We start from the raw sequence: 24,512 nt of genomic DNA, 5'->3' as shown, positions 1-24,512 counted from the left end.
ATCCCTGTTCGGCACTAAACATAAATTTCTTCCTTGTACACTCACATGTATAAGAATCTATATGTATCAGCTGAAAAAATGAAATATATTTTGTAATGCAAGAATTCTTACTAAAGTGATATTAAACATACCTACAAAGAATCTTTAAAACATGCTGAGAGTCTTGTCCCCCTTCAACAAATCTCTGAAATAACACCCCTCTTTTTGTATTAAGAATAAACATTCCATTTAATCACATAAAAGTACACTTTATTAACTGATTAAAAACAATGTAATTTATTTGAACACAAAGAGTAATAATGGTTATTTTTGATGCAAAGTAGTAATAAAGCAAAAAGACTTCGCTGTATAGCATAAAATTATAAAATATGCAAGTACAAAGTAGTAATGAAGGTAAAAACATATTCCATATTAAAAATCGGGGGGGGGGAATATGTACTTCACAATTTTAAACATGATATGCAAAGTTAACTAATATGGTACTTAACTAACCTCCAAAGTCTGCAAAATATAAAGTGTAATGTTAATTATACTGCATACAGACCTGGGAATGAAGGCTGTCAATGGCAGTGAGGACTGAACTCCAAATACAGCCCTTTGCTCAGTTCACTTTTTAAAAGACCCAGGAGAGGCAGAAGCAAAGCTCTATGTCGTGTCTCCCTTGGAAACTGTGAGATCACAGTGAAAAATGCTATGTATTGTAATGGTTGTTTGAATTTCCTTGATCAGTTTTCAAAAGGGAGAAGATAAACATACAAAACATACTGTAGTGGAGCAAATCACTTGTAGATTAAAAAAAAATCAGAAACACATTTTACATTCATTTTAAAATCCTGTGTTTAATGTTCAAACTCAAGCTCAGCCACTGCGCCCTTTCATAAAGGGCAAGTGATCCCCGTAAACCACTTTGCTTGTCTTAAGCATGCTAAAACATTAGGAAGGGCAAACCAAGAATGCCCCAAAATGGTTCAGAGTAAGCTGTTTCAGGAGCCTCTGGGCTTATCAACCTTTCCTCTGCTCTTTCCATGCTGTACTTTAAAGCTCCATGTCCCAGCACCCTTTTATTTTTTTGCTGTGGAGCTTTCCCCATGAAAACCTGCATTTTAGCACTCAATCAGAGCAAACTTCAACCCACTGAAAGCCTGAATTGACATTTGCACCGACTGAGAGCTAAAGAGTGGATTTTTGCAGGGAAAGCTCCAGGGCAAAAACCACACATGCTTGGAGACAGAGCTTTAAAGCACAAATCTGTGTCTGGAAAGAGTGGGGCACAAGGTATGTATGGATAAGTCCTCACATGAAAAGCTTAACTGTCAGCAGATTTAAATGATTGTGGTGAAATAGCAGCTGGCACTAACTAAGACTATAATTACATCTATTTAGTTAATCCAAATTATGGTTCTTGTTGAGGGTCACTATTAATAGAAAAATTAGATTTTTTTTAAAATGACGCAAATAAAATCAACACTGAAGCTAGGAAAAGATATTTCAGGTTACTACTTCACAGTTCATTTTCCCCTCAGGAATCACTTACCGTATATACTCGAGTATAAACCAACTTTTTCAGCACATATTTTTATGCTGGAAAAGCCCCCCTCGGTTTATACTTGAGTGAGGCAGTAGTGGTGAAGGGACGAGCAGCCCGAAAGGAGCCCTTTCTCGCCGCCAGTCCTGCCGCCGCCGCCGCCCATGTCTCGCAAGGGCAGGCACAGGAGCTGTGCTGTGCCTCTCCCAACCACGGCTCCTATGCCTGCTCTTGCGAGCGGCAAAGGCGGTGGCGGAAGGACGAGCGGCCCAGGAGGCTTTTATTGAAGATGGTTCAGTATTAGTTTTTCCATAATAAGATCTTCTTTTCGTTTTATAGGGAGGTTCTTGGCAGCGGCAGCAGAGGAGGAACAAGCAGCCAGAAAGCAGCCCTTTCTTCTTCTGCTGCTGCCGCCGCCACCAGGTTTGTGGTGTGGTGAACCGGCTTATACTCAAGTCAATAAGTTTTCCCAGTTTTTTGTGCTAAAATTTGGTGCCTCGGCTTATATTCAGGTCAGCTTATACTCAAGTACATACAGTAGGTTCCCCGGGTTCCTTAGAACATTCTTCTAAAAGCAGTGCTAAACTAAGCACTGTGCTATGAGGATCAAGAATTTTCACAAGTGGTATATCAACCTTATGTTCTATATAAATGAGATTGCGCAGAGTCATGGCCAACATGGAATCTATGCCAAGGGACAAGAGGGGTGTATTCATTGCAATGTCACTTGGATCTGTACTAATGAGCTGACTCACCAATGATATGGTATAGTCTTCAATGTTCAGTGCAGCCAAATCCTTGGACATGACTTGTTCAAAAACCTCAGCCTGACTGCCAAAATGTTCTATCATAATTGTATGCAGGCGACTTCTGATTGCTGGAACTTGACGATAGTAAGTGTTGAGCATTGTTTTGAAGTTCAGCTTCACGACAGCTTGCTGAGCGTGGTTCAGAGTTAAGCTTGTTTTAAGATTCTCATAGATCTCATCCAGTTGCAGAACTGATATACCCTTTGATTCCACCAATTTTTGAAGTTGATTTTTACCTTCCAGTAGTCCCAGATTCAAGGCACCCCAGTTGATTGATTGTCCTGACAGTCCACAGTTTCTTCTGAATTGGCAGAAAAGGTCCAGGAAGGAATTGGCAGCAGCATAGTTTGCTTGCAATGGATTTCCAATTAAGGAAGCAACAGATGAATAACATACAAAATAATCAAGAGCCTGTCCCTGAGTGGCGTGGTGCAGATTGATGGCACCAGCAACCTTTGGGCTTAAAACTTTCTCAAAGCTAGAGAGCGTCATATTTTCAATGCGCCCATCATGCAAAACCACAGCACCGTGGAAAACACCTTTGATTGGACACTTTGGAAAGATTTTGCTGATTGAACTGATTGCTTTCTCAACCTCAGGCCAAAAAGTCACATTGCACTGCAGACTGATGACCTTGCTCCACTTGTTCTGAATCTGCAAATCACTTATTTCCTTCTGCTTTTCAATGCTGGGCTTTCTCCTTGAAAGGATCACAATGCATCCTCCTCCATTTTGAGCAATAAATCTAACAGTTTCATAGCCAAGCCCAGTGAGTCCTCCTATGACTATGTAAACAGCATTCTGCTTAAACATCTTCCGCTTTGCTTCATGCACTGGTATGTCAGAAATACACCTGTTCTGCCCATTGCTTTTCAGCACAGCAAATGAGACAGCCTTACAGGTAAAGTAGGATGTTATCGTGTCTATGCTCTCACTGTTTTCTGTCGGCTGAAAAACGGAACAAGGCAAGTCCTTGAATTGCCTGCGTTGCATTGATTTCAACCACTCACTGAAAGTCTTGTGGGAATGTTTCAGCAATGATTTCTGAAAAATGGTTGCAAGACTGAGAATATGAATTTGAAAGTTTTCATGACCGCTTCCAATTAGAGATCGCAAGTGTTCAGAATGGTGGTTGCCATCGATTACCACAACATCCTGAAGATGTGAAAGACGGGCTAAGACGTCTTTGGGTAATCTTTCTAGGAAGGGCAGAAAGACAAGGGCGTTGCATTGAGCTACTCTTTTTTCCAGGCTGCTGTCAAGTGCTGTACATAAGGTGTTCCAGCCCAGTTCCTGAGCTGACAAAGCAAGCACTTTACACAAAACCGACTGTGGTTCATCAGAAATAATGCCTAAAAATCTATTCTGTTTCATCTTTGGTAACATCTGGTGCAAAATTTCCCATCCTATCCTGAAGAAGGAGACACAGGGTACAGTTTGAAAACATGGAAATTTCTGGGTTTTGAAACACACTGCTTCTGGAATCCTGATTCTTGAAGATGCAGCCACTGGGTAGCATGAAACAATATGATCTCCCACTTTGATCTTTTTTACATCACTGCCTGTTGCAACCACCGTTCCACTGTAGTCCAGAGCCAAGAACCTGTATTTATCAATGGTCTGTGAATTCCAGTATAATGTGTTTCCAAAGTTACAGCTGGAAACACTAACAGGATAATAGTCTTCAGAATGGATATTTATTTTCTCAACTTGCACTTCAACATTGTGATTATCAAGAGAAATCTCAATGTGGTCAGCTGGCTCAGCAAATAGATTTCTTACTTCTTGAGGCTCAGAAGTGTAAAAAGTTGACAGCTCAGTTTCTTGAAGAGACTGAAAAGGCTCATTATAGGACCTATCATTAACCTGTGTACATCTAATTTCAGAAGTGTAAATTCTCCCCTGATTAATCCAGACTTCAGGATATTTATCTGCTTCATATTCTACTAAAACATCTGCTAAAACTGCTATGTCCATTGTACTTGTTGAACCCATATCAATAATCTGAAATGTGATTTCAGGAACTTCAAGAATGCAGGATCTTACCATCCCATACAAAGCCAAGCCAGGGTTAATGTGGTCTACAGTCCTGCCTGTTGCTCTATATGTAATTATCTTGATGGAACCCTGACTCTTCTTCTCTCTCAATGCAACGACAAGTTGCCGGAAAGCTTCACAACATTTGGATAAGCTTGCAACAACACTCTCAGGATTTTCTCCATTTGATCTTTGAATTCCCCACATAAACAAAACATCACTGTAGTCATGTACCTCTAGCCTAATTTTGTCCTGAGCAGCTGAATTTGCGCTTCCTGACACCAGTAATCGCTCCCAGTCTTCATACATCAAAAACCTAGAATCTTTATGTAAATATTTTTTGAGCTGTTGAGAAACTCCAATTTTGTCAGCAAACACTGCAGCTCTGGGTGCATCTCCTGAGGTTTGGATAATCTGGGAAGGGGTTACCTCTTTCCACTGATTTTCAAAAAGGAAAGCATCATCACTATTGGACGCTCTCTTCAGAAGAGTGATCCCAACACGTTTAATCTCAACCAAAACAGAGCCTTGTTTATCTGTGAAGCATCCACAAAATTCTAAATAGTTCTTAGTAGACTTACTTGTTTTCAGATATATCATCATTTCCTCTTCCAAAGGTCGGACAATTACAAGGCTGCCTATGTTGGAAGGAAACCCTGTACAGTTATTCCTGGTTTTTGTGGTCATCACACCAGTCATTTGCAGAAAGCAGTCTAATATCACTGGATGAATAAAATACTTGTGCAGTTCTTCCCTGGTTTGCTTGTTCACCTTAATGGTGGTTATGGCTTCCTTCAGCTCTTCAAAATAAAACACATCACTCAGCTGCTTGAATACTGAACCATACTGAAATCCAAAACGAGATAATGCTTCGTATATTTCATCCTTTCTGACCATTGATTTACAACGCTGAAAAACATGTCTATATGAAATGTTATTTTCTTCAAGAAAGGTTTCTTGGTTCCATGTGATCTGTCCAGATACATATACCGCACCAGATGAGGACAGTATTTTGAAATATTTTGTTTCCTTTTGTGATACTACTGTTAGCTTCAAATCATGAGAATTTTCACTTAAAACACAAGGTGATTCAAACTTCATGCTCATCTGACACAAACTTAAGGGCTCCTTTCTTCCTGAGCTAGCCATCACAGCTGACAAAGCAAGTTCAACAAAAAAGGCACCAGGAACCAGAGCAACACCATTGAGCTTGTGCTCGTACAAATAGGGAGTCGCTGTCTGAGATATGGAATGCTTGAATTCTGAACTGCCATTGCTGACGTTATGAATTGACAGGTGGTTTGCGTTCAGCTTGGTTTGAGTTGGCTGCTGGAGCCTGTTTAAAAATGACATGAGCTTCTTATGATCAAATTGATACCTGGGGTAGGCTGCTGGTACACCCTGATATCCTGCATAGATGTGCTCCCAATCTGGATTGACTCCCAATTCAAAAAGGCCTTTAACAAGTGTGAGAAGTGTCATATATTCTTTGTCAAGGTGCAAGGAAGGAAAAACTTTAGCTTGTGTCCCTAATGCTTCAATTATATATCTTTTCAGTGCACGCTGGGGACCAATTTCCACAAATACAGGATCATCTCTGCTTTTTGCTGCAGCTGTTATAGCCTCTGCAAAAAAAACAGGATCCCGAACCTGTCTGGCCCAGTAGGTTCCTGTAACAAAATCACCATCTGAAAAGGCCTTCCCTGTTGCTGTCGAGATTAGGTCAATCTCAGGCTTCCCTTTCTTTAATTCTGATAGATTGTCTGCTATCTCAGTTAGTACTGGATCCATCATTTGGCTGTGATATGCAGCTGGCACATTTAAAACATGAAGAAATATGTTTCTTTTACTGAAGTGCTCAGCCAGATCTTTCTGAATGGCATGGATAGACGCTTCATCTCCTGATAAGGTGCAAGACAAAGGACTGTTAAATGCTGCAACACAGACTTTCCCTGAATATGCTCCAAGGGCTGCTGACACTTCTGCAACGGGAATGTTGCCAACCACCAGCATTCTGCCTCCAGTGACTTTAGCCTGTAGCCTGCTTCTGTGGTAGATGACTTTGACAGCATCTTCCAGGGAAATCAAGCCAGCACAATGGGCAGCGGCTACTTCGCCAACTGAATGGCCAACAGCAGCAATTGGCTTAACGCCCCAGTGTTGCAGGAGTGTAACCAAGGCCACCTGCAGAGTAAAGAGTAAGGGCTGGGCAACTTCAGGCCTGGAGAAATCTTTGTATTCATTTTCTTTTGATTTTAGAATTCCTGTGGGAAGGTGTTCTAGAAACAGCCTTTCTATTTCTTTGCATTTGTCTCTAAACACTGGCTCAGACCTTAGCAATATCTCAGGTATCCCTTTCAGATCCAGACCGTTACCAGAGAAGACAAAAATTAATTGTGGCGGTTTCTTCAGCGGAGCTGTTTCCAGTTCAACCGCAGGGGAAAGCTGTTGCTCTAGTTTCTGTAGTGAAGATGCCACAAATGCTTTTCTGTACTTGTAGTTTATATGGCTTCTTCTACAAGCAGATGTGTAGGCCAGATTTGGGAGTGTCGCTGATTCACTGGTATTAAGGTACCTAGCTGTGTCTTCCATTGCCCGTTTGAGAGAATTTCCTGAAGCTGCCGAAATGACAAATAATTCGACAGGCCTTCGGACTGGAGAAATAACCTGGGTTTGTTTAAACTGTCTGACAACCACATGGGCATTGGTGCCCCCAAATCCAAAACAGTTGATCCCAGCAACTCTGCTATATTCACCAGGCTCCTCCCACTTCTCCACTGTTGTTGGGATGGAGAGATTCAGTTTCCCTGTATTTATGCTGCTGGTGCTCTCTGAAAAGTGCAAGGATGGAACTATCTTCCCATGGTGCATCATGAGAAGAACTTTGATTAAGCCTGCTGCCCCAGCAGCTGACTCTGTGTGCCCAATGTTCCCTTTAACGGAGCCAATCTTGAGAGGGGGCAGATTAGGAGACCTCTTTTGACCAATGACATTACCTAAGCTCTCTGCCTCAACAGGATCTCCTGCAGGTGTCCCTGTGCCATGTGCTTCAATATATTGCACAACAGATGGATCAACACGCTCTGGGTAGATGCTGAGCAGCAACTTCTCCTGTTCCTCCTGAGATGGTCTGGTGATTGGTGTGACGGATCTTCCATTCTGGTTGACTGCACTCACGCTGATGACACCCCATATTTTGCTGAAGTCTTCCTGCGCCTGTTTTAAAGAAGATGAAAAGAGGTGAAGCTTCTTAAAGTTGTGAAACATAGGGATGGCAAACACAGCCTGTGCAATATAACTCAGTTAACATTTTATGATATGCTCTCTCTCTTTTAACAAAGATTATGAGACATGGTGAGCATTCTACCAGCTATGACTATTTTATAAATAGAATTAGACATAATTCCTAGGTTTAATGAATTAAGAGTCAGGAGTTTGTGAATCCCGTTTCTATACTCATACCTTCTTTAACGATTTCAGCAAAAGAACTCCACAACCTTCTCCCCTTCCATAGCCATCGGCCTTTATAGAAAAGGGTTTGCTGACTCCTTCAGGGGATAGCATCTTTGCTTTACTAAGAGCGACGAAGACCTGTGGTTCCATTATGCAGCTCACTCCTCCACAAAGAGCAGCTTCGCAGTCTCCTGTAGTGTAAAATAATGAATGCATTTCTGTTCAGCATAAGGCTCAGTATTTAGTCTTCTGAAAAGATTACATCGGTATACAAACATACACATTTACCTGCCCCTCCAAGCTTAAGGGCATTCCGTTAAAGGAATCCAGGGGTGTGAATCGTGTCCGAAGCCTGGGGCAGGGCTAGGGCCATGCCACAACCCCATCAGGAACCCTGGGTTAGCTCGAGTTGGTTTGCATGGACGGGGTTCCCCCTATCCGTGGTTGACCCTTACCGGACTCCCTGTGTGACGAGCAGGAGTCAGATGTAGTCGGGTCAATCCAATGCCTAAGCCAATAAAGCTCACATTCTGTAACCAATAAAGCTGTGGCCTAAATTTGCCCAATAACATTTAACCTAATACCTGTGCCCTTGTGTCTTATTCATCAATGAAGGGGTGGTTTCGGGGTCTCAACACGCAACAGTAAGTCTCTCATTGTTTGTGAGGGGAAATCTGTTGTTCTCTTTAAAATGTTCTAGTGTGAGTAAAGCAAATGTCTACGTCTTGTCACTAAATTAATATAAAATTATTTTCCTAACTTACGGTTAGCCACATCATTCCTATAAGCTCTTTTCTCTCTCACTTCCACTCAGTGCTTGCCTACTGGAGTTTATGGTCTGTGAGGCAACATACCTAAATTACAAAATGCACCCTGTGTGACATGACATAACATAACTGGTCCACAATATGCATAGTGTAAGGAAGACCAAGATAAATCCCAGAATTATACTTTGAAATATGTCAGTCTTATTTGTGAGTGCCTGTGGCCTTCAGAAGGCTGGGGGTTGGGGGGGGCTTTCACAACATACAAACTTCAGACCTTTCCAGAAACATATTCCAATATTTTACTGTGCCTTGCAACTGATGCTGCTAAATAGGAATAAGAGGCAATATAAGAGGCAATATTGCGTGCAGTGGGGACTTGTTTGCCACTTTGAAGTCCTTAGAGGAAGAATATGAACGAGTGGAAAACTATTAGATCTCATTACCTTGTTTAATTGCATGCAAAGCAAAGTGCAAAGCATAAGAAAATGAGGAGCAAGCCGTGTCAATGGCAACCGATGGCCCAGTCAGATTAAATGTATATGAAATCCGGTTAGCAGCTATGCTCATTGCTGTCCCGGTGCCATCGTAGTGGCTTGCTTCAGTGGGGGTTCTGCTACTCATTAGCCTGTAGTCTTGATTCATCATACCTGTGAATACCAAAGATGTACTGTGTTACCAGCATAGTACATTGAGAGTACAGTATTCATTCTGAACAACTTGATTGCATTTATTGCTCTAGATCTGCCACACACAACATGCTTCAATCTACACAACAAGATTAGGCTTTTCATTGAGTCATCTTCGTAAGCGAATGCTATGCAGCTATTCAGGTTTGTGAGTACTGATCAGCTAAGTGGATAGACTTTGAGTTGTGAGACTAGGGTTAAAAAAAATAAATCCACCATAAATTGCATTTCCTAGCTCTCTGCTAATCTCTCCTCAGGTCTCCAGTATATAAAATCTGAATGCAGTTCACCTACCTAACAGGGTTGCTGTACAAATGATCATGTTTTACAATTACAGATAGGTAGCCATGTATCTGAAGTGTATCTGAAGAAGTGTGCATGCACACGAAAGCTCATACCAAGAACTAACTTAGTTGGTCTTTAAGGTGCTACTAGAAGGCATGTTTTACAAGAATGTTTTACATACATCACTAATAATATGAAAACCATATTATTCCTCAAATTTGAACTGAATATTGGAAATACTGCATAAATGTTGCTTTATAGCATAGTATTATTTATGTGTTTTATTTACTATAAAATCCATATTTACATGTTCTATTCAAAGCAGCTGATAGTCACAGAAGTTCTTTTAATGATCATAAAGTCCAACAGCTCTCTTAATACACTAGACTTTATTTTTTTAAACTGCAAATCATGTAACTGATTAATCACCATCAACAGTGCTGTTCATGTAACCAATAGTTGCATGTTTGTTTCTTGAGTTATATCAGTTTAAACTTCCTTTAGCTTGTAATGCTCTTAAGCAGTTATAGTTACTGTCTAGACAACTTCACATTTTCTTCAAAAATATTGTGTAGTCAGCAATAGATGCTCTCAATTGTCTTTAACAGTGGGCTGAATTACATTAGCACGTGTTACCTGTTGACATCAATTAAAGTTCATTTGTTCAATAAGTATAGGTATGTTGAACCCATTTTTCAAATGTTCTGATGTATATTTGGGAGCTATTTCACCATTACCAATCACTTTTTGGGGGTTTTTAAGTGATCTGCAAATGAACCTTAAGTGTTCATAAGACTTCATTAACACACCACCACAATAGGAAAATTCTATTCATAACTGAGTAGGATCTAAGCTAATGGGATTTACTCCCAAGTAAGTACGTGGACGTGGGTGGTGCTGTGGTCTAAACCACTGAGCCTAGGGTTGGGGGTTCGAATCCCCGTGACGGGGTGAGCTCCCATTGCTCAGTCCCTGCTCCTGCCAACCTAGTAGTTTGAAAGCACGTCAAAGTGCAAGTAGATAAATAGGTAACACTCCGGCGGGAAGGTAAACAGCATTTCCGTGCGCTGCTCTGGTTTCGCCAGAAGCGGCTTAGTCATGCTAGCCACCTGACCCAGAAAAACTGTCTGCAGACATGAGCGCTGCACCCCCAGAGTCGTTCGCGACTGGACTTAACTGTCATGGGTCATTTACCTTTACCTTTTAAAGTGTGTATAGGATTGCAACCTAAGAGAATTATGTAGACCAGCCCTATATGTTCCAGTCTATGCTCCTAAATTAGTGCAACTGTTTTAAGCTTCAAATTATCATCTCACCAACAAAAACCCCTGTCTTTGAACCACTTATGTTTTCTCTAGGGACTCCTGCATCTTCCAGTGCTCTATATGTGCATTCCAGGAGTAATTTCTGCTGGGGATCCATACGCTCAGCTTCCACATCATTAATTCCAAAAAGTCTGTTGTCAAATGCATTAAACCTACAAAACAGAAGTCAGATAATAACATTGTAAGTAGGAGAAAATAATATGCAACCAACTCATGGCACATTCATTAATAAGACAATCAAATATTTTGACTTTTAGAAAATTATTTCCATTAATCATTTTAAAATAAAAGGCTTTAATAATTTGGTCATTTGTTCTTGGGGAAGGTAGAATGAAAATAGAAAAATATTTAGAGCCACTACTTAATAGTGGCTTAGGATAGTGGACATAAATATTGTAGAATTGGATCCAAAGTACCATGAGTAGAGGGAGAAAATGTAGGGGTGCTGTTCTGAACCTTTATACTAGCAAAAGGCTATATTAAACACATGGTAAATAAAGATACAAGCTTTAGAATACAGAGGGGAACTCAAAGGTTTTGAAAAGCGCTAGTGCAAAGTCTTGTGCAAGAGTTCTTGCAAAGGAAAGGACTTATTTAGAGTTAGGACTACTCTCTTTTGTTGAATCAGAAACAGGCCTTCCACAAAAGGAAGAGGCTTTCTTCTAGATTTTGGATCCTAGTCATAACGTTGCACGTGCCTGAATATTTCAGATTCCACACTAGTTTCAGCTGTTATCAAAACACTGAATAAAATGAAATTCAAATAAACAGATGGCAGAAAATCCCATATATCCCTGGCAGCCAGCCTGGGAATTTCCCAATGGCCGACCACCTTGCTCAGGCGTTGCTCCCCAGGGATAGGAGCTTGCTGTGGCTGGCTTCCAAGCCACCCACCCTATGACTGGTTAAGCAGCCATTAGGATCAAGGCCTATCTAGTCCAGCATCCTATTTGCAATATTGGGCAGACAGATGTTTCTGAAAAGCTTTTGAGCAGGGTAGGAAGGCAAAAGTCCTCTTCTGCTACCTCACAAGTGGTATTCAGGTGTTCACTGCTTATATGCAGTTATTTTCAAAATTGGATGATAACTTATGGACATTGTTTTATAAATTGAACTCTCTCAAGTGGGGAGAAAGCAGAGGAAGGCGGGCCCAAAAAGGAACCATAGAGGAGCTGTGCCAAAGTTTTGGCCTTGTATAATTTTAGAGCTGTGGGGACGAAGAAGCCCCCTTGTGCTCTGAAGACTTTAAGGATACAATTTGCGTTTTTCCCCCGCTGAACTCCCAATGGAGTTTATGCGTAGTTTGTTGGTTCCTGAGGCCTGTACCACCATTCCTAGATACTTGTAGTTTGTGGCTTGTTCTAGTTTATGGCCTTGGAGTTCCCAGCTTCTAAGCTTTGGTTTTCCCCCAAAAGCGAGTATCTTGGTCTTTTGATAGTTGTTTTTGAGACATTCAGTTTCACAGTATGTTGCGAGCTTTCTTAGTGCTCTTTTGAGTCCAATGGAGGTTCTAGATAGAATTACCGCATCATCGGCATATAGCAGGACCGAAATATGCCGATTTGCAATCTTCGGCGGGTGGAGTTCTGAGTCATTGAGTGCAGATACTAAGTTATTTAGATAGAAATTAAATAGTAGAGGGGCCAATAGGCACCCTTGCCTGACTCCTTTTGAAGGAAAGTGAGGACAGGTGACCTCACCTAGGCCCAAAGTCACCCCCCACTAAAGCAGGCTCAAAGCTTCTCAAAACTTTTCAAAATCATTTTCTCAGCAGCTAAGCATCAGAAACATTTCGCTCTGCTGTAACAAAGGTAGAGAACAGTCCATTGTTTCTCAGGCCTTTCTCATGTCTTCTGGCCTTGCTAAAGAACCACATTGCAACTTACTTTCTGTCCGGGAACCATGTCAGAACAAGAGATTGAAACATATCTGAACATGCTGAAAACCCCTTGGCTTCTCACCCCCCCCCCTTTCCTGGGAAGGGTGCCAAGAGTCCACAATAGTCCCAAGACAGCTTTCTGTTCATGCTCAGAGGAACTCCTGAGGGAAGAGAAAGGGGGAGGGAACTGGAAAGGGGTATATATGCTTGTGCACATGATTGTGAACTCGTGCATGCTTTTTTGTGACTTATCACACTTGCTCCTTCTACCAGTTCATGGATGGTAGAAATAAAAGCCTTTTCTCCGAAACTATTCCTTGAGTGTCTGTTGACTCCCACTTCCCTTTCCCAGGCGCAATATTTTTCCTACCCGAGGGCAAAGCCTCATAAGGCTACACTTTGAAGGTATTAATAGGGTCCGTTAGATGTCCTAGGCGGCTGCACCTGACCCTAAGAGCTGTGTTTGTGTGTTAGTTCTGGAGACTGTATCAAATGCTGCTTTTAGGTCGTGTTTAATCCAAATGTTTTATCCTATGCCTGTTTCCTTGTCCTCATTTGCTCTAACAATTATCGGTTAAAAAATCCTAACTGCTATTTTATCTATATGCTTTTTTAATTCTGGTCTGAGACCGTAATAAAGTTCATTCATTCATTCATTCATTGTTTTATATATAAAACAAGTAGATGCAGCAAAACAAGTTGATAGCCCAGTTCAAATAGACACTTTAATTGCCAAAAAATGAGATAAAATGGGATTTGTCATATGGTTAAGGGAAATACAATAAAAACCTCCATGAGTAAACAGGTTATATAAAAAATATTCTGGTTAAGATGTTCAAGAAACAACTGCACATCTATTAAAATACAAACTGAAACAGTTTAAATCTGTGGATTAAAAACAAAACAAAAAACTCATAGCTGTTCCATTTAGTTATCCTGAGTAATAGTCATTGATGGACAAATTTCTATGATCCAATTCTTTTTCAAAGCTACTTTTAAGCCAGTGTCCACCATCTCACGCACCCACATGCTGTAGCCACAGATTCTGAAAATAATTTACACACTGTGTAATTAAGATTAAGAAACAATTTGCAGTAAATTCTATTTCCAAATAAACTGACTTAAATAGTTATGTAGTTCAGGCTGCAATCCTATAACCAGTTAACCTGGGAGCAAAGCCCATTGAACTCATCTGGAATTGTACCGTCCATGGGACAATCATATTAAGCTAAAACAAAACTGCTTCAAGCCTGTAGCTCCAAAACCATTTTTGCTTACTATGAAAAAATGACTGGCATCACGCGTAGAAGTGTCTTTGAAATGTCTATTTTCCTTAACATTCACCAAATGTGTACGTTTAGGCAAATTACTTTACAATAAAAAATATTAAAAACAGTTTAGTGTTCTGCTTCCTTGGAGCTGATTCACAGTTTATTTTCCACCATCGTGTGATTAAGCATTAACACTTACTCTTCGGTAAACGCGGCATGTCTTGTACTCGTCTTTCCTGGTTTGTGACTGTCTGCATCATACCAGCTTTTGGTTTCAAATCTTTCCGGAGGTATTTCTACAACACAGTTTCTGCCTTCTACTAGAACTTGCCAGAAATTATCAATTCCTTCACCTGTTGAAAATATATTATTTTAGATAGCTGGAATTTACTTCCCAATAGTTTATTAAAATAGAAACTTAAATTATTTTGGTGTGATTCGTTTGACAGAAACTACAATGGAACCCCGGTTGTCAAACGTAATCCGTTCTGGAAGAGCCATTCGACTTCTGAGGCGCATTCGAAAACGGAAGCATTCTCTTCCCAGTTTTTGGCATTCGGCTTCCAAATCATTTGGCTTCCGAGATGCTCAAAAAACAAAGTTCCATTGTATAAGACAATTAAAAAATTCTGAGTAAATAACTCAACATAGCTCAGCCAGTAGAGCATGAGACTCTTAATCTTAGGGTCATGGCTTTGAGCCCCGTGTTTGGCAAAATGATTCCTGTGTTGCAGGGGGTTAAACTAGATGACCCTCTTGGCCCCTTCCAGTTCTATGATATTATGATTCTATATTATTTTATCATAGAACTGTATATCAGAAGTGTGCATCCATGATTCAGCCTTACCACATGAGCCGATACTGATTATGATAATTAAAAAGCTGCTATATGAATGCTGCTGTATCATTGCACTAGAAGTATAATCATATTCCCTGTTAGTTCTAATATAAAGATCTCTGGTAGCACCCACTACACATTGACTTATACTTAATATGTGATTTAAAGGAGCAGTGCTCACCTCCAGGAAAATTGCATCCGATCCCCACAATGGCAATTTCATCCTCAGTGTCCATCAGTTTTTTTTACTTTTATTCTGAAAAGTATAAAATAATTAGTTCAATGAATCCACATCTAAAATTAAAATATGTTTCCCCAACAGGGTGAGCGCTGCATTGCAGGGGGTTGGACTAGATGACCCTTGGGATGCCTTCCAACTCTACAATGATACGATTCTATGATTTCTGTGTGGTCATTTGGGGATAATCCTTAGGGAACATAATGTCAATGACCATTCATTATTGGCTTAATTAATGGCAAGCACCAGCCAGAAAGTGGACATTTAGATGGAGCCAATATATTCTAGTTACCACTGGGGGCCAAAGTAGACATGATGTTAAATACATCTTCATCTGTCCCATCCCTTTTTAAATAACAGGTGGGAGTAGGGGCTCCTTAATTATTTCCTAGTGCTTCCCCCCCCCCCCCGTAAGAGAGCACAAGGGAGAAGCTATAACTGAGTGGTAATAGCACATATGCCTTCCATGCAAAAAGTCCCTGCTTCAAGCATCAGCATCTCAGGCCAAAACCATCAGAGGGTGATGGGAAAGACTGCGGAGTGCCGGCTGCCTGCTGCCAGCTAGTTAAAAAATACTGGGCCAGATGTACAGACAGTCTGACCTGTCAGATGCTTTCCCGTCTTCCTAATGTAAAATATTAAGGCATCTACACTAGTGGCCAAAATTGTGGAAATCTTTTGGGAAAAGTGTATTTCCAAGGTTTGATAGCTCATAACACCGCTCCCCCCCCCCCCCCGTAATACCAAAACAAGATGACACCTGATTGGCTCTCTAAACACTCATGCTCATTGGCTACATTCAAATGAAGGAAAGCTACTGCATATCAACCTAAGCAAGTTGTGCTTCCTTTTTCTGGTTATTTGGCTTTAACTTTTGATAGAATACAAATAGTTGAATAAACTTTGTTGCATTGCATTCTTCATTAAATTATCTTTCCATTGATATATAATTTTATGGTATTACTCCAAAACAAAGTGGTGTTATTGTTATGACCAAATAGGTTGTGTGTCAAAGCCCCAAGCCACCCCCATGAGAATAAAGACACAAGGACACAGAATTTTAGGTTAATGTTAATGGGCAAAATTTAGGCCACAACTTTATTGGTTGCAGAATGTGAGCGGTAGTGGCTTAGGCATTGGCATCCTGCCCACCTTGCAGGGAGTCTGGTACGAATTCTTTTATCTGTTTAGGTGTTTAACATAGATGAGACCCAGTGTACCCTAGGAAAGTGCAAGTAACCTCAGACAACCAATATATATTGGAATTTCTATATAATACTGCTTTATTGGTTAACATAGCATATAACAAGACAGGGAATATGCACTCATTTACACATCCATACTCACCGGCTCGTCACTGAATTGATTAGGTTCAGTAAAAGCTAGTGGGAATCCTGTCTGCGTCTGACACACAGACCAATCTGAAAAGTCTCATCTTATATAGTCTTCTTGTTGTTCATCTGAATCTTGGCATTTCTCCCTTTCTTTGGCATGTTACAACACTCATTGTTTGTAACTAGTGTAGTACAGCCAGTCTTTATGCTTCTTTGTGTGTACCGTTCACTTGGCCAGAACATGCACATACCATTAGCTTTTTGATCAACACAGTTCATTATTACAGTTACAGATAGGTAGCCGTGTTGGTCTGCCATAGTCAAAATAAAAAAATTCCTTCCAGTAGCACCTTAAAGACCAACTAAGTTAACTTAGTTAACTTAGTTTAACTTAGTTGGTCTTTAAGGTGCTACTGGAAGGAATTTTTTTAGTTCATTATTAGTTCATCAACAGCATCTATTTTGTGGTGGTGGTCTTCAACCATTTTCGATCCATTCAAACCATATCATTCATTACATTATGAGCCATCAAACCTCAGAAATACACTTTTAAAAAAAGGTTTCCACAATTTTAGCCACTAGTGCATATAAGGCTAAGTGGAATTATTACTGTTTTTGTAGCAGCAAAACAGCAGATAGCCTCTTCTACTGCAACCTCTATGGCCACATTTTGTAAAAAAAGAACTCAAACAACATTTGGTGCAAATTGCATGCCACATCGAGCACAACCAGGCCTTCTGCAAGGTATGAGGTATGGAAAGGACAGAATAGAGGAAGCTGTGCTGCTATTAGAATACAAAGGATTTCAAAATTCTACTCAGCATGCCCACAGCAAATAAACTATTTGGGTCCCAGATACAGTACTTGTAAACTGCAAACATTAAAATAAAAATGCAAAAAAAATGAAGGAACAGACAATATTCTTATGTAAAGTAAACATGCACAACAATCAAAGTCATCAATACATACAAGAGTAGGCTATTCAGACTCACCTCCAGTTGTTTTAATGCACACAGCTTTTTGAAGTTTGCTGGTGAAATCTTCTGTGCTGTGTATACATTGAAGTTCGCTAAGAAGCTATAACCGTAGTGAGGGCAAGTCCTCATATACTAAGGTTCTACAAGTGCTAGAACTGCTGAGACTTCCTTGCATCTTTCATTTATAAAGGTTTCAAGTTGGCTAGCTCATCATTTTTTCATGGTCACCTTTCCATTACATCATGCTTGGGAAGTTCCCACGGAGTGCAACTTTCAGATTTTGCTTTCCAATTGAATACAGACTTCTGCTTCTCCAAAAAAAATTATGCTTTGTCATCTGACCAAAACAAATTCTTTTTACCACGTAGCATTTTTGCATTGATGAATTCTTAGCTGTAAGTCGAATGTGCTATGTACATACAGCATAATAATACATACTATCTTTCTCTCGCCATACATTCAGATATCTATCTGTGTGTGTGTGTGTGTGTGTGTGTGTGTGTGTACACACACACACAGATCTACACAAACACAATTAGAGCACTTACCTAAGATGAAGTAAATAAAGGGAAAGGGACCCCTGACCATTAGGTCCAGTCGTGGCCGACTCTGGGGTTGCGCACTCATCTCGCTTTACTGGCCGAGGGAGCCGGCGTACAGCTTCCAGGTCATGTGGCCAGCATGACTAAGCCACTTCTGGCGAAACCAGAGCAGCACACGGAAATGCCGTTTACCTTCCCGCCAGAGCGGTACCTATTTATCTACTTGCACTATGACGTCCTTTCGAACTGCTAGGTTGGCAGGAGCTGGGACTGAACGGGAGCTGACCCCGTTGCGGGGATTCGAACCGCCGACCTTCTGATCGGCAAGTCCTGGGCTCTGTGGTTTAACCCACAGCGCCACCTGTGTCCCTTATAAGATGAAGTATTTCACTCAAATAATACATAGGGCGAAACAGAATAAACTCAGCTTCTGGGAGTCATAGTTTATAATTGCTATGATAATACCTTCTCATGTGATTAACTGCAAAAAGATGTTACAAGTATGAGGCTAAATCATTGTGTCCATTAGGATTTACAGAGTTTAAAGTGAAAATCCAGTAAGCCTTACACCCATATAAAACTAAGTGTTTGTCCTAGGACAAAATATTCAGCTGTTTGGGAGTATGTTTGGACAATATATGTAGTTAACAGAGCTTCTATTATATTAATGTGAATCTTGCTCTTCTGCTCACTAATCTGACTTATTACTGCTCTCCTGGTTTGTTCTGCATATAGGGTTTTTGTGGCAGTACTCAACATTATGGAGTGCCAACAACTGTTTTGTGGCTGCCTAAATGTCATTTTGGTTCTGGCACTCACAACACTCTTATCAATATATGAGACTGTAATAACATTTTTTAAAATAAAAAAAATGGATTGCCTACATATATTAACAATCAAGGGCACAAAAATAGCAGATGGATAATAGGTGGAACATATCCAAGCAGGTTTCCTACACAGCTTCTTGATCACTCACATTTGGAAGATTTCACCTTGGGGTATTTGCCTTATAAGCAGCTTTCTGCATGCAGTGCAACTATTTTCTCCTTGTGGCAGGCTGTGGTCTTTCTGGTAAGAGTTGGTTGGGGTATTTGGTGGCTAAGTGGGCCTGCCTTGTGGTGAGGGAGAAGGCTTGGACTAGTCAAGTGAGATAGTCTCCTGCTCCCTGTTCTAAATCCGTTCTAGTATGATAAAATGCTGTTGTTTAAAGCCATCTTTCCCAACCTGATGCTCTTAAGATGTTTTGGGCTACAACTCCCATAAACCCCACTGCCATGTTAGCTGGGGCTGATGGGAGTTGTAGCCCGAAAAATCTGGAAGTAACCAAACAAACCCCTGTGTTGCAAAGAGTATGTCAGCAATGTCTAGGCAACACGATGACCATGTACATACGCAATAAACAATCTTTATAGGATTCCTTCAAACCATAACAAGTACTAAATGAAATCTTTAGTCTCAAGTCTCTGACAATCTTTAAATGAAGCGAGGTACCAGACTTTGTACGATGTAAGACAAGCTGTGAAGCTTTATGTATTCAGCAAATATGATGTCCAAAACTTAACAGTGATTCCGGAGCAGTGGCGTAGCGTGGGGGGTGCAGGGGGGGCCAGGCGCAACATCTGGGGGGGCGTGCTCGCACTCGCAGCTCTCTGCCCCTACCTGGCTCACTCACTCTCTCTCACTGCAGTGTTGGCTGTGCGAATCCGATCCGAGCTGCTGGGTTTCCGCCCACTGTGGAGGGGGTGGGTGCCAGGCGTGCGGTGCGGAGAGAGAGTGAGGGACTATCTGGGGGAGGGACAGTGCAGCGGCCGCCCAGAGCGCGGGAGAGAACCACACCAGACCAGACCAGGCAGCAGCAAGAAGAAGCTGGCAGCGGCGGCAGGTTAGGGGTTAGGGGGCGCAAATTACTTGCCTTGCCCCGGGTTAGGGGCGCAAATTACTTGCCTTGCCCCAGGTGCTGACAACCCCCGCTACGCCGCTGTTCCGGAGATTGACTACTGTTTCGTAGAATTCTTCGTCAGCGTGGGGGGAGGATATAGAATAGCTTCATAAACTGAAAATAAAATTTTACAGACGATGACCTGCATGCACATATCACTTTACAAAAATTATAAATTATAATACAAACAGTAATGAAAAAGAGTACATACCCCACCATATTTAGAATGAATGTATGTAAATGAATATATCAAATGCTGTGGAACAGTGCTCATGTACCACCTGTAGTTGACTTTATATGTTGTTCAAAAAATATTGTTAGTTGCAGTGACTACATTATAACATGTAAAACACATGAGGAATAACTGGCCAGTTTATAGGAATTTAGTAGAATATTGATCGTTAGCATGTATGGGAACTAGGTGTGAAGACGCAGTTCATTTATATTTATAGCATGAAAGGCATATGATTTTAGTATGTCGAGCTGGGGCAGTCTGTTGCATAATAAGGAAATTTCTGTGGCTACATTTTCCAGCTGATGGGAAGCCAAGGAATGTTTGGAAATTTTGCTCTCCTCTGTGTCCTTACTTGCTTTCTTTAGCACATGAGAGAAAGATAATGCAGCCCCAGTTAAAATACAGATTTATGTATTTACTTAGGTGATTTCTACACCTCTTAATAAGTTTCTGGGTGGTGCTCCTGGATCACTCACATTTGTTTATCATTGTGCTGTAGCCATGATTTTTTGTAATATTTTAGGGAAAGCAGGGACATAATGTATGGATCACAAAATCTTACATGCTGAAAAGGCCTTTGATAGTGCTTCATGGGATTTCCTATTGAAAACTATCGAAGGAATGAGACTAGGAAACAAGATAATTAACGGAATCAAAGCTATATACGCCAATCAGAAAGCAACATTAATTATAAATAATGAAATTACGGAAGAGTTCAACATTTAAAAAGGAACAAGACAAGGATCCCCTCTGTCATCGCTTTTGTTTATTACTATACAAGAAACTTTATTAACAGCCATAAGGAATGAACCAAAAATACCAGGTATCAATTTAGGAAATAGGTATTACAAGCTTAAAGCCTTCGCAGACAATGTCATCATAACCACTGAAAATCTGGCCGAGAGTATACAGGAAACCATTTAAAAAATGAATTAATTTGGGAAAGTCTCGGGGTTCAAACTAAATAAAGATAAATCCAAATTATTAGTGGAAAATATGAACAAAAAAGAGCAGAAAGAACTAGAATGAGCAACAGGATTAAAAATAACCAAGTGAACTATTCGGGCGTTTGGATTACAAACAAAAATATAAACTTATACAAATAAATAAAAAAAGATTTGGAGACCTGGGGAAGGCTAAATTTGTCTTGGTGGGGAAGGATGTCAATAATCAAAATGACAATACTTCCAAAGATGTTATTTTTATTTCAAACTATACCAATCATTAATGGGGTTAAATGTTTTAGAGACTGGCAGAAAGACCTTGCAAAATTTATCTTGCGGGGGGATAGCCACGAATAAAATTTAAACTATTAACGAAGATTATGGATAGAGGAGGCTTTGCGGTCCCGGATTTTAAATTATATTACGAAGCGTCAAGTCTGACCTAGATCAAAGATTGGATGTTGTTAAAAAAATACGGAAATATTGGACATAGAGGGCTGGGACAATGTCTATGGTTGGCATGGTTATTTAGGACATGACAAAGTTAGGAACCATAGAGGATTCCTAAATCATATAGTGAGGAAAGCCCTGTACACTGTATGGGAAAGATATCTACCACTACTGAACTGAAAACCCCATGGTGGCTCTCACCTATCGAAGCAACAGCAATACGCACACAAACAAAAACACACAAGGAATAACTGGCCAGTTTATAGGGACTTAGTAGAAGAACAAAACAACTGCCCTAAATTGAAGAAACATGAAGAGTTAAAAAAATTAGGAATAACCTGGCTAGAATACCACCAGCTATATGCAGCCCTAGAAAAAGACAAAAAATGAAAGGATTCAATAACAAAACCTCAAATTTAGAGAAAGAATGATTACAAAATAATAACAAAAACTTTCAAAAATGTATAGGCTACTCTTAAATTGGAATTTAAAAGACAAAGAAATATAAGATGTAATGAAAAAGTGGGCACAAGACCTCGGTCATCTGATAGAATTAGAAAAATGGAGGAAGCTATGGAAGATAAAATTAAAATTCACGGCATGTCACCAAATTAAAGAAAACTTCATGGAAATGCAGTTCATGTGGTATTTAACCCTGGTAAAACTGGCAAAAATCAACAAAAGCCACAATAACAAATGTTGGAGATGTAAATCACAAGTGGCAACCTTCTTTCATGTGTGGTAGTTGTGCCCAGGAATTTAAAAATTCTGGGGCACGATCTATGAAGAAATGGAAAAACTATTAACATTCACATTTCCCAGAAAACCAGAAGCATTCCTTCCTGGGATTTTAACCAAGGATATCCCAAAAGAAAGAACAATATTATTTCTATACGTAGTGACGGCAGCTGGGGTACTGGTAGCTATGTACTGGAAAAGTTAACAGATTCCTACTAGAGAAGAATGGGAAGTAAAGTTAAGCAAGTACTTGGAACTCGCAAAAATGACCGAATCATTAAGGAATAAACCAATCAATGTAGTTCAAAAGGAGTCGGAATGCTTTAATACTTATCTAATGAGACAAGGTTCAACAAGCAAAATTTGGTTATGCCTAGAATAAATCCGTAAATAGAAGAAATGTTTCCTTATACCAAGATGAGGACAGAGGAAGATGAAGGAAATTGACCCCTTCCTCCATGTCCGATTCCTCCAAAAACAAATTCCACAATACTTCAAAGTTTTAAAATAAGATGTGGAACCGTAAGTAGAGAAATACATACCGGTATCCGTGATGAAAATCAGTCCCACGTTTCTGCTGAAGTTGGCTCAAATTATTAAATAAGAACTATAATTCTATGTGTGCTTGTTTTTAATAACCATGTTCATGACTTTCTAAGGTGATATACTTCCATCACACATGGAAAAACCAGCCACTCCAGGTAAAGCTGCAAAAGTAAAAGGGAAAACACCAAAAACAAAAGAAGCAAAAGAAGATGATTCAAAATGGTTCATAAAACTAAATCCTCATGAAATCATTGATCTTTGTAAAATAATAACATGCCAACATGCTTTGGTTGGTGATGCACCTCAAAGACACAAGATGAGGAACCTTCATTTTGTGGAGGTTACTAATAACCAAATCAAAAGGGGCATTTTATTATTTTGCAACAAATGTTTAAAATGGAGAAGTAGGATAAAAATATAATACATAGGAAGTGATAAAATCCCATACTGCTGCTATATTAATGAAACAAGCAAGGATCTTTTCTTAGGAAACAAAACAAAATTAGATGTGGCATATCACAAAAGCTTGGATGATTTTGCATGTGACATATTCCCTTTTCTATGCCCCTATGAAGTAAGTTTACCTAATTAGGAAATGAAACAGCACTTTAGACCAGCCTTTCTGAACCTGGTGCCTTCCAGATGTTTGGGACTACAACTCCCATTGAAGGGACAGAATACCCAAAACCTGTCTGTGAAATCACCCCAGGCTTCAATAATCACACCAGGCCTCAAAACTGTCCAAAACTCCTTTTGTCTTCTAAAAATCCAAAACAGCTTTTCTCTGCTCTTCTCTGCTTTTCTCACAAGATGCCGTGGCAAAAGGCAAAATGTTACTTTTAAAGGCTAATGAATAGGCTCTGTTCATAGCAGGCCTGGGAAATGAATCTTATCTCATCCTAGTTGCAACTTCTTGGACATGCTTGGACATGCTGAACCACTCTCACTCCCCTTTCCTAGGAAGAGTCCAATAGTCCCAAGACAGCTTTCTGTTCATGCTCAGAGGAACTCATGGGCAGGACTCCTGAGGGAGGAGAAAGGGGGAGGGAACTGGAAAGGGGTATATATGCTTGTGCACATGACTGTGAACTCGTGCAGGCTTTTTGTGAACTATCACACTTGCTCCTTCTACCAGTTCATGGATGGTAGAAATAAAAGCCTTTTCTCCGAAACTATTCCTTGAGTGTCTGTTGACTCCCACTTCCCTTTCCCAAGCGCAATATTTTTCCCACCCGAGGGCAAATCCTCATAAGGCTACACCATCAGCCCCATCCAGCATGGTTATGACACACGGGGCAACAGGGCTTATGGGAGTTGTACATGTAATAATGTAGTCACTGCTACTAACAATGTGCTACTAACCACGCTGATGAAGAATTCTACGTAACAGTAGTAAATATCCGGAATCACTGTTCAGTGTTGGACATCATATTTGCTGAATACAGTGGTGCCTCGCAAGACGAAAAGAATCTGTTCTGTGATTCTCTTCGTCTAGCGGTTTTTTTCGTCTTGCGAAGCAAGCCCATTGAAGGATTAGCAGATTAGCGCTATTAGCGGCTTTTAGAGGCTTATCTGATCGGATCAGCTGATAAGCGGCTTAGCGCTATTAGCAGCTTTTAGCGGCTTATCTGCTGATCGGATCAGCTGATAAGCGGCTTAACGGCTTAGAAAGGGGGGGGAGGGAAAAAACCAGC

General features: G+C 40.4%; 1 protein-coding gene and 2 long non-coding RNA genes across 5 annotated transcripts; 1 reads left to right on the top strand and 2 right to left on the bottom strand.

Moving 5' to 3' along the window:
• Positions 1-212: 212 nt before the first annotated feature.
• LOC308569865 (phthioceranic/hydroxyphthioceranic acid synthase-like) lies at positions 213-17,501 on the bottom strand. Of its 3 annotated transcripts, XM_081164089.1 has the most exons (8): positions 17,440-17,501; positions 15,057-15,131; positions 14,237-14,390; positions 10,879-11,039; positions 9,035-9,238; positions 7,834-8,015; positions 2,062-7,587; positions 213-1,529 (listed from the first exon to the last, which is right to left on the bottom strand). In XM_081164089.1, the coding sequence occupies exons 2-8, from the start codon at positions 15,109-15,111 to the stop codon at positions 1,527-1,529; spliced, it is 6,285 nt and encodes a 2,094-aa protein (XP_081020215.1). In that variant the 5' UTR covers positions 15,112-15,131; positions 17,440-17,501; the 3' UTR covers positions 213-1,526. The 3 variants fall into 3 exon arrangements, with proteins under 3 accessions (XP_081020215.1, XP_081020213.1, XP_081020214.1); XM_081164087.1 differs by having other exon boundaries at positions 214-7,587; XM_081164088.1 differs by lacking the exon at positions 17,440-17,501 and having other exon boundaries at positions 214-7,587; positions 15,057-16,235.
• LOC308569893 lies at positions 12,565-23,990 on the top strand. Its single transcript, XR_014000912.1, has 2 exons — positions 12,565-12,879; positions 23,783-23,990. It is a non-coding gene; the product is annotated as an uncharacterized lncRNA (long non-coding RNA).
• On the bottom strand, positions 20,888-23,786 carry LOC308569887. The gene is made up of 2 exons (XR_014000905.1): positions 22,815-23,786; positions 20,888-22,314 (listed from the first exon to the last, which is right to left on the bottom strand). It is a non-coding gene; the product is annotated as an uncharacterized lncRNA (long non-coding RNA).
• Positions 23,991-24,512: the final 522 nt, after the last annotated feature.

The sequence above is a fragment of the Podarcis bocagei genome (genome assembly GCF_964188305.1).
Source record: "Podarcis bocagei genome assembly, chromosome: 12".
Classification (NCBI taxonomy): domain Eukaryota; kingdom Metazoa; phylum Chordata; class Lepidosauria; order Squamata; family Lacertidae; genus Podarcis; species Podarcis bocagei.
This window is presented reverse-complemented; position numbering and strand designations above follow the sequence as displayed.

Excerpts from the sequence above, each read along its gene's own strand:
- LOC308569865 (XM_081164087.1), bottom strand. The coding sequence starts at position 15,111 with ATGGACACTGAGGATGAAATTGCCATTGTGGGGATCGGATGCAATTTT. Across the intron at positions 11,040-14,236 it reads CATGCCGCGTTTACCGAAGA|GTTTAATGCATTTGACAACA; the intron begins GTAAGTGTTAAT and ends TCTGTTTTGTAG. Across the intron at positions 7,588-7,833 it reads TGCTGAAATCGTTAAAGAAG|GCGCAGGAAGACTTCAGCAA; the intron begins GTATGAGTATAG and ends TCTTTAAAACAG.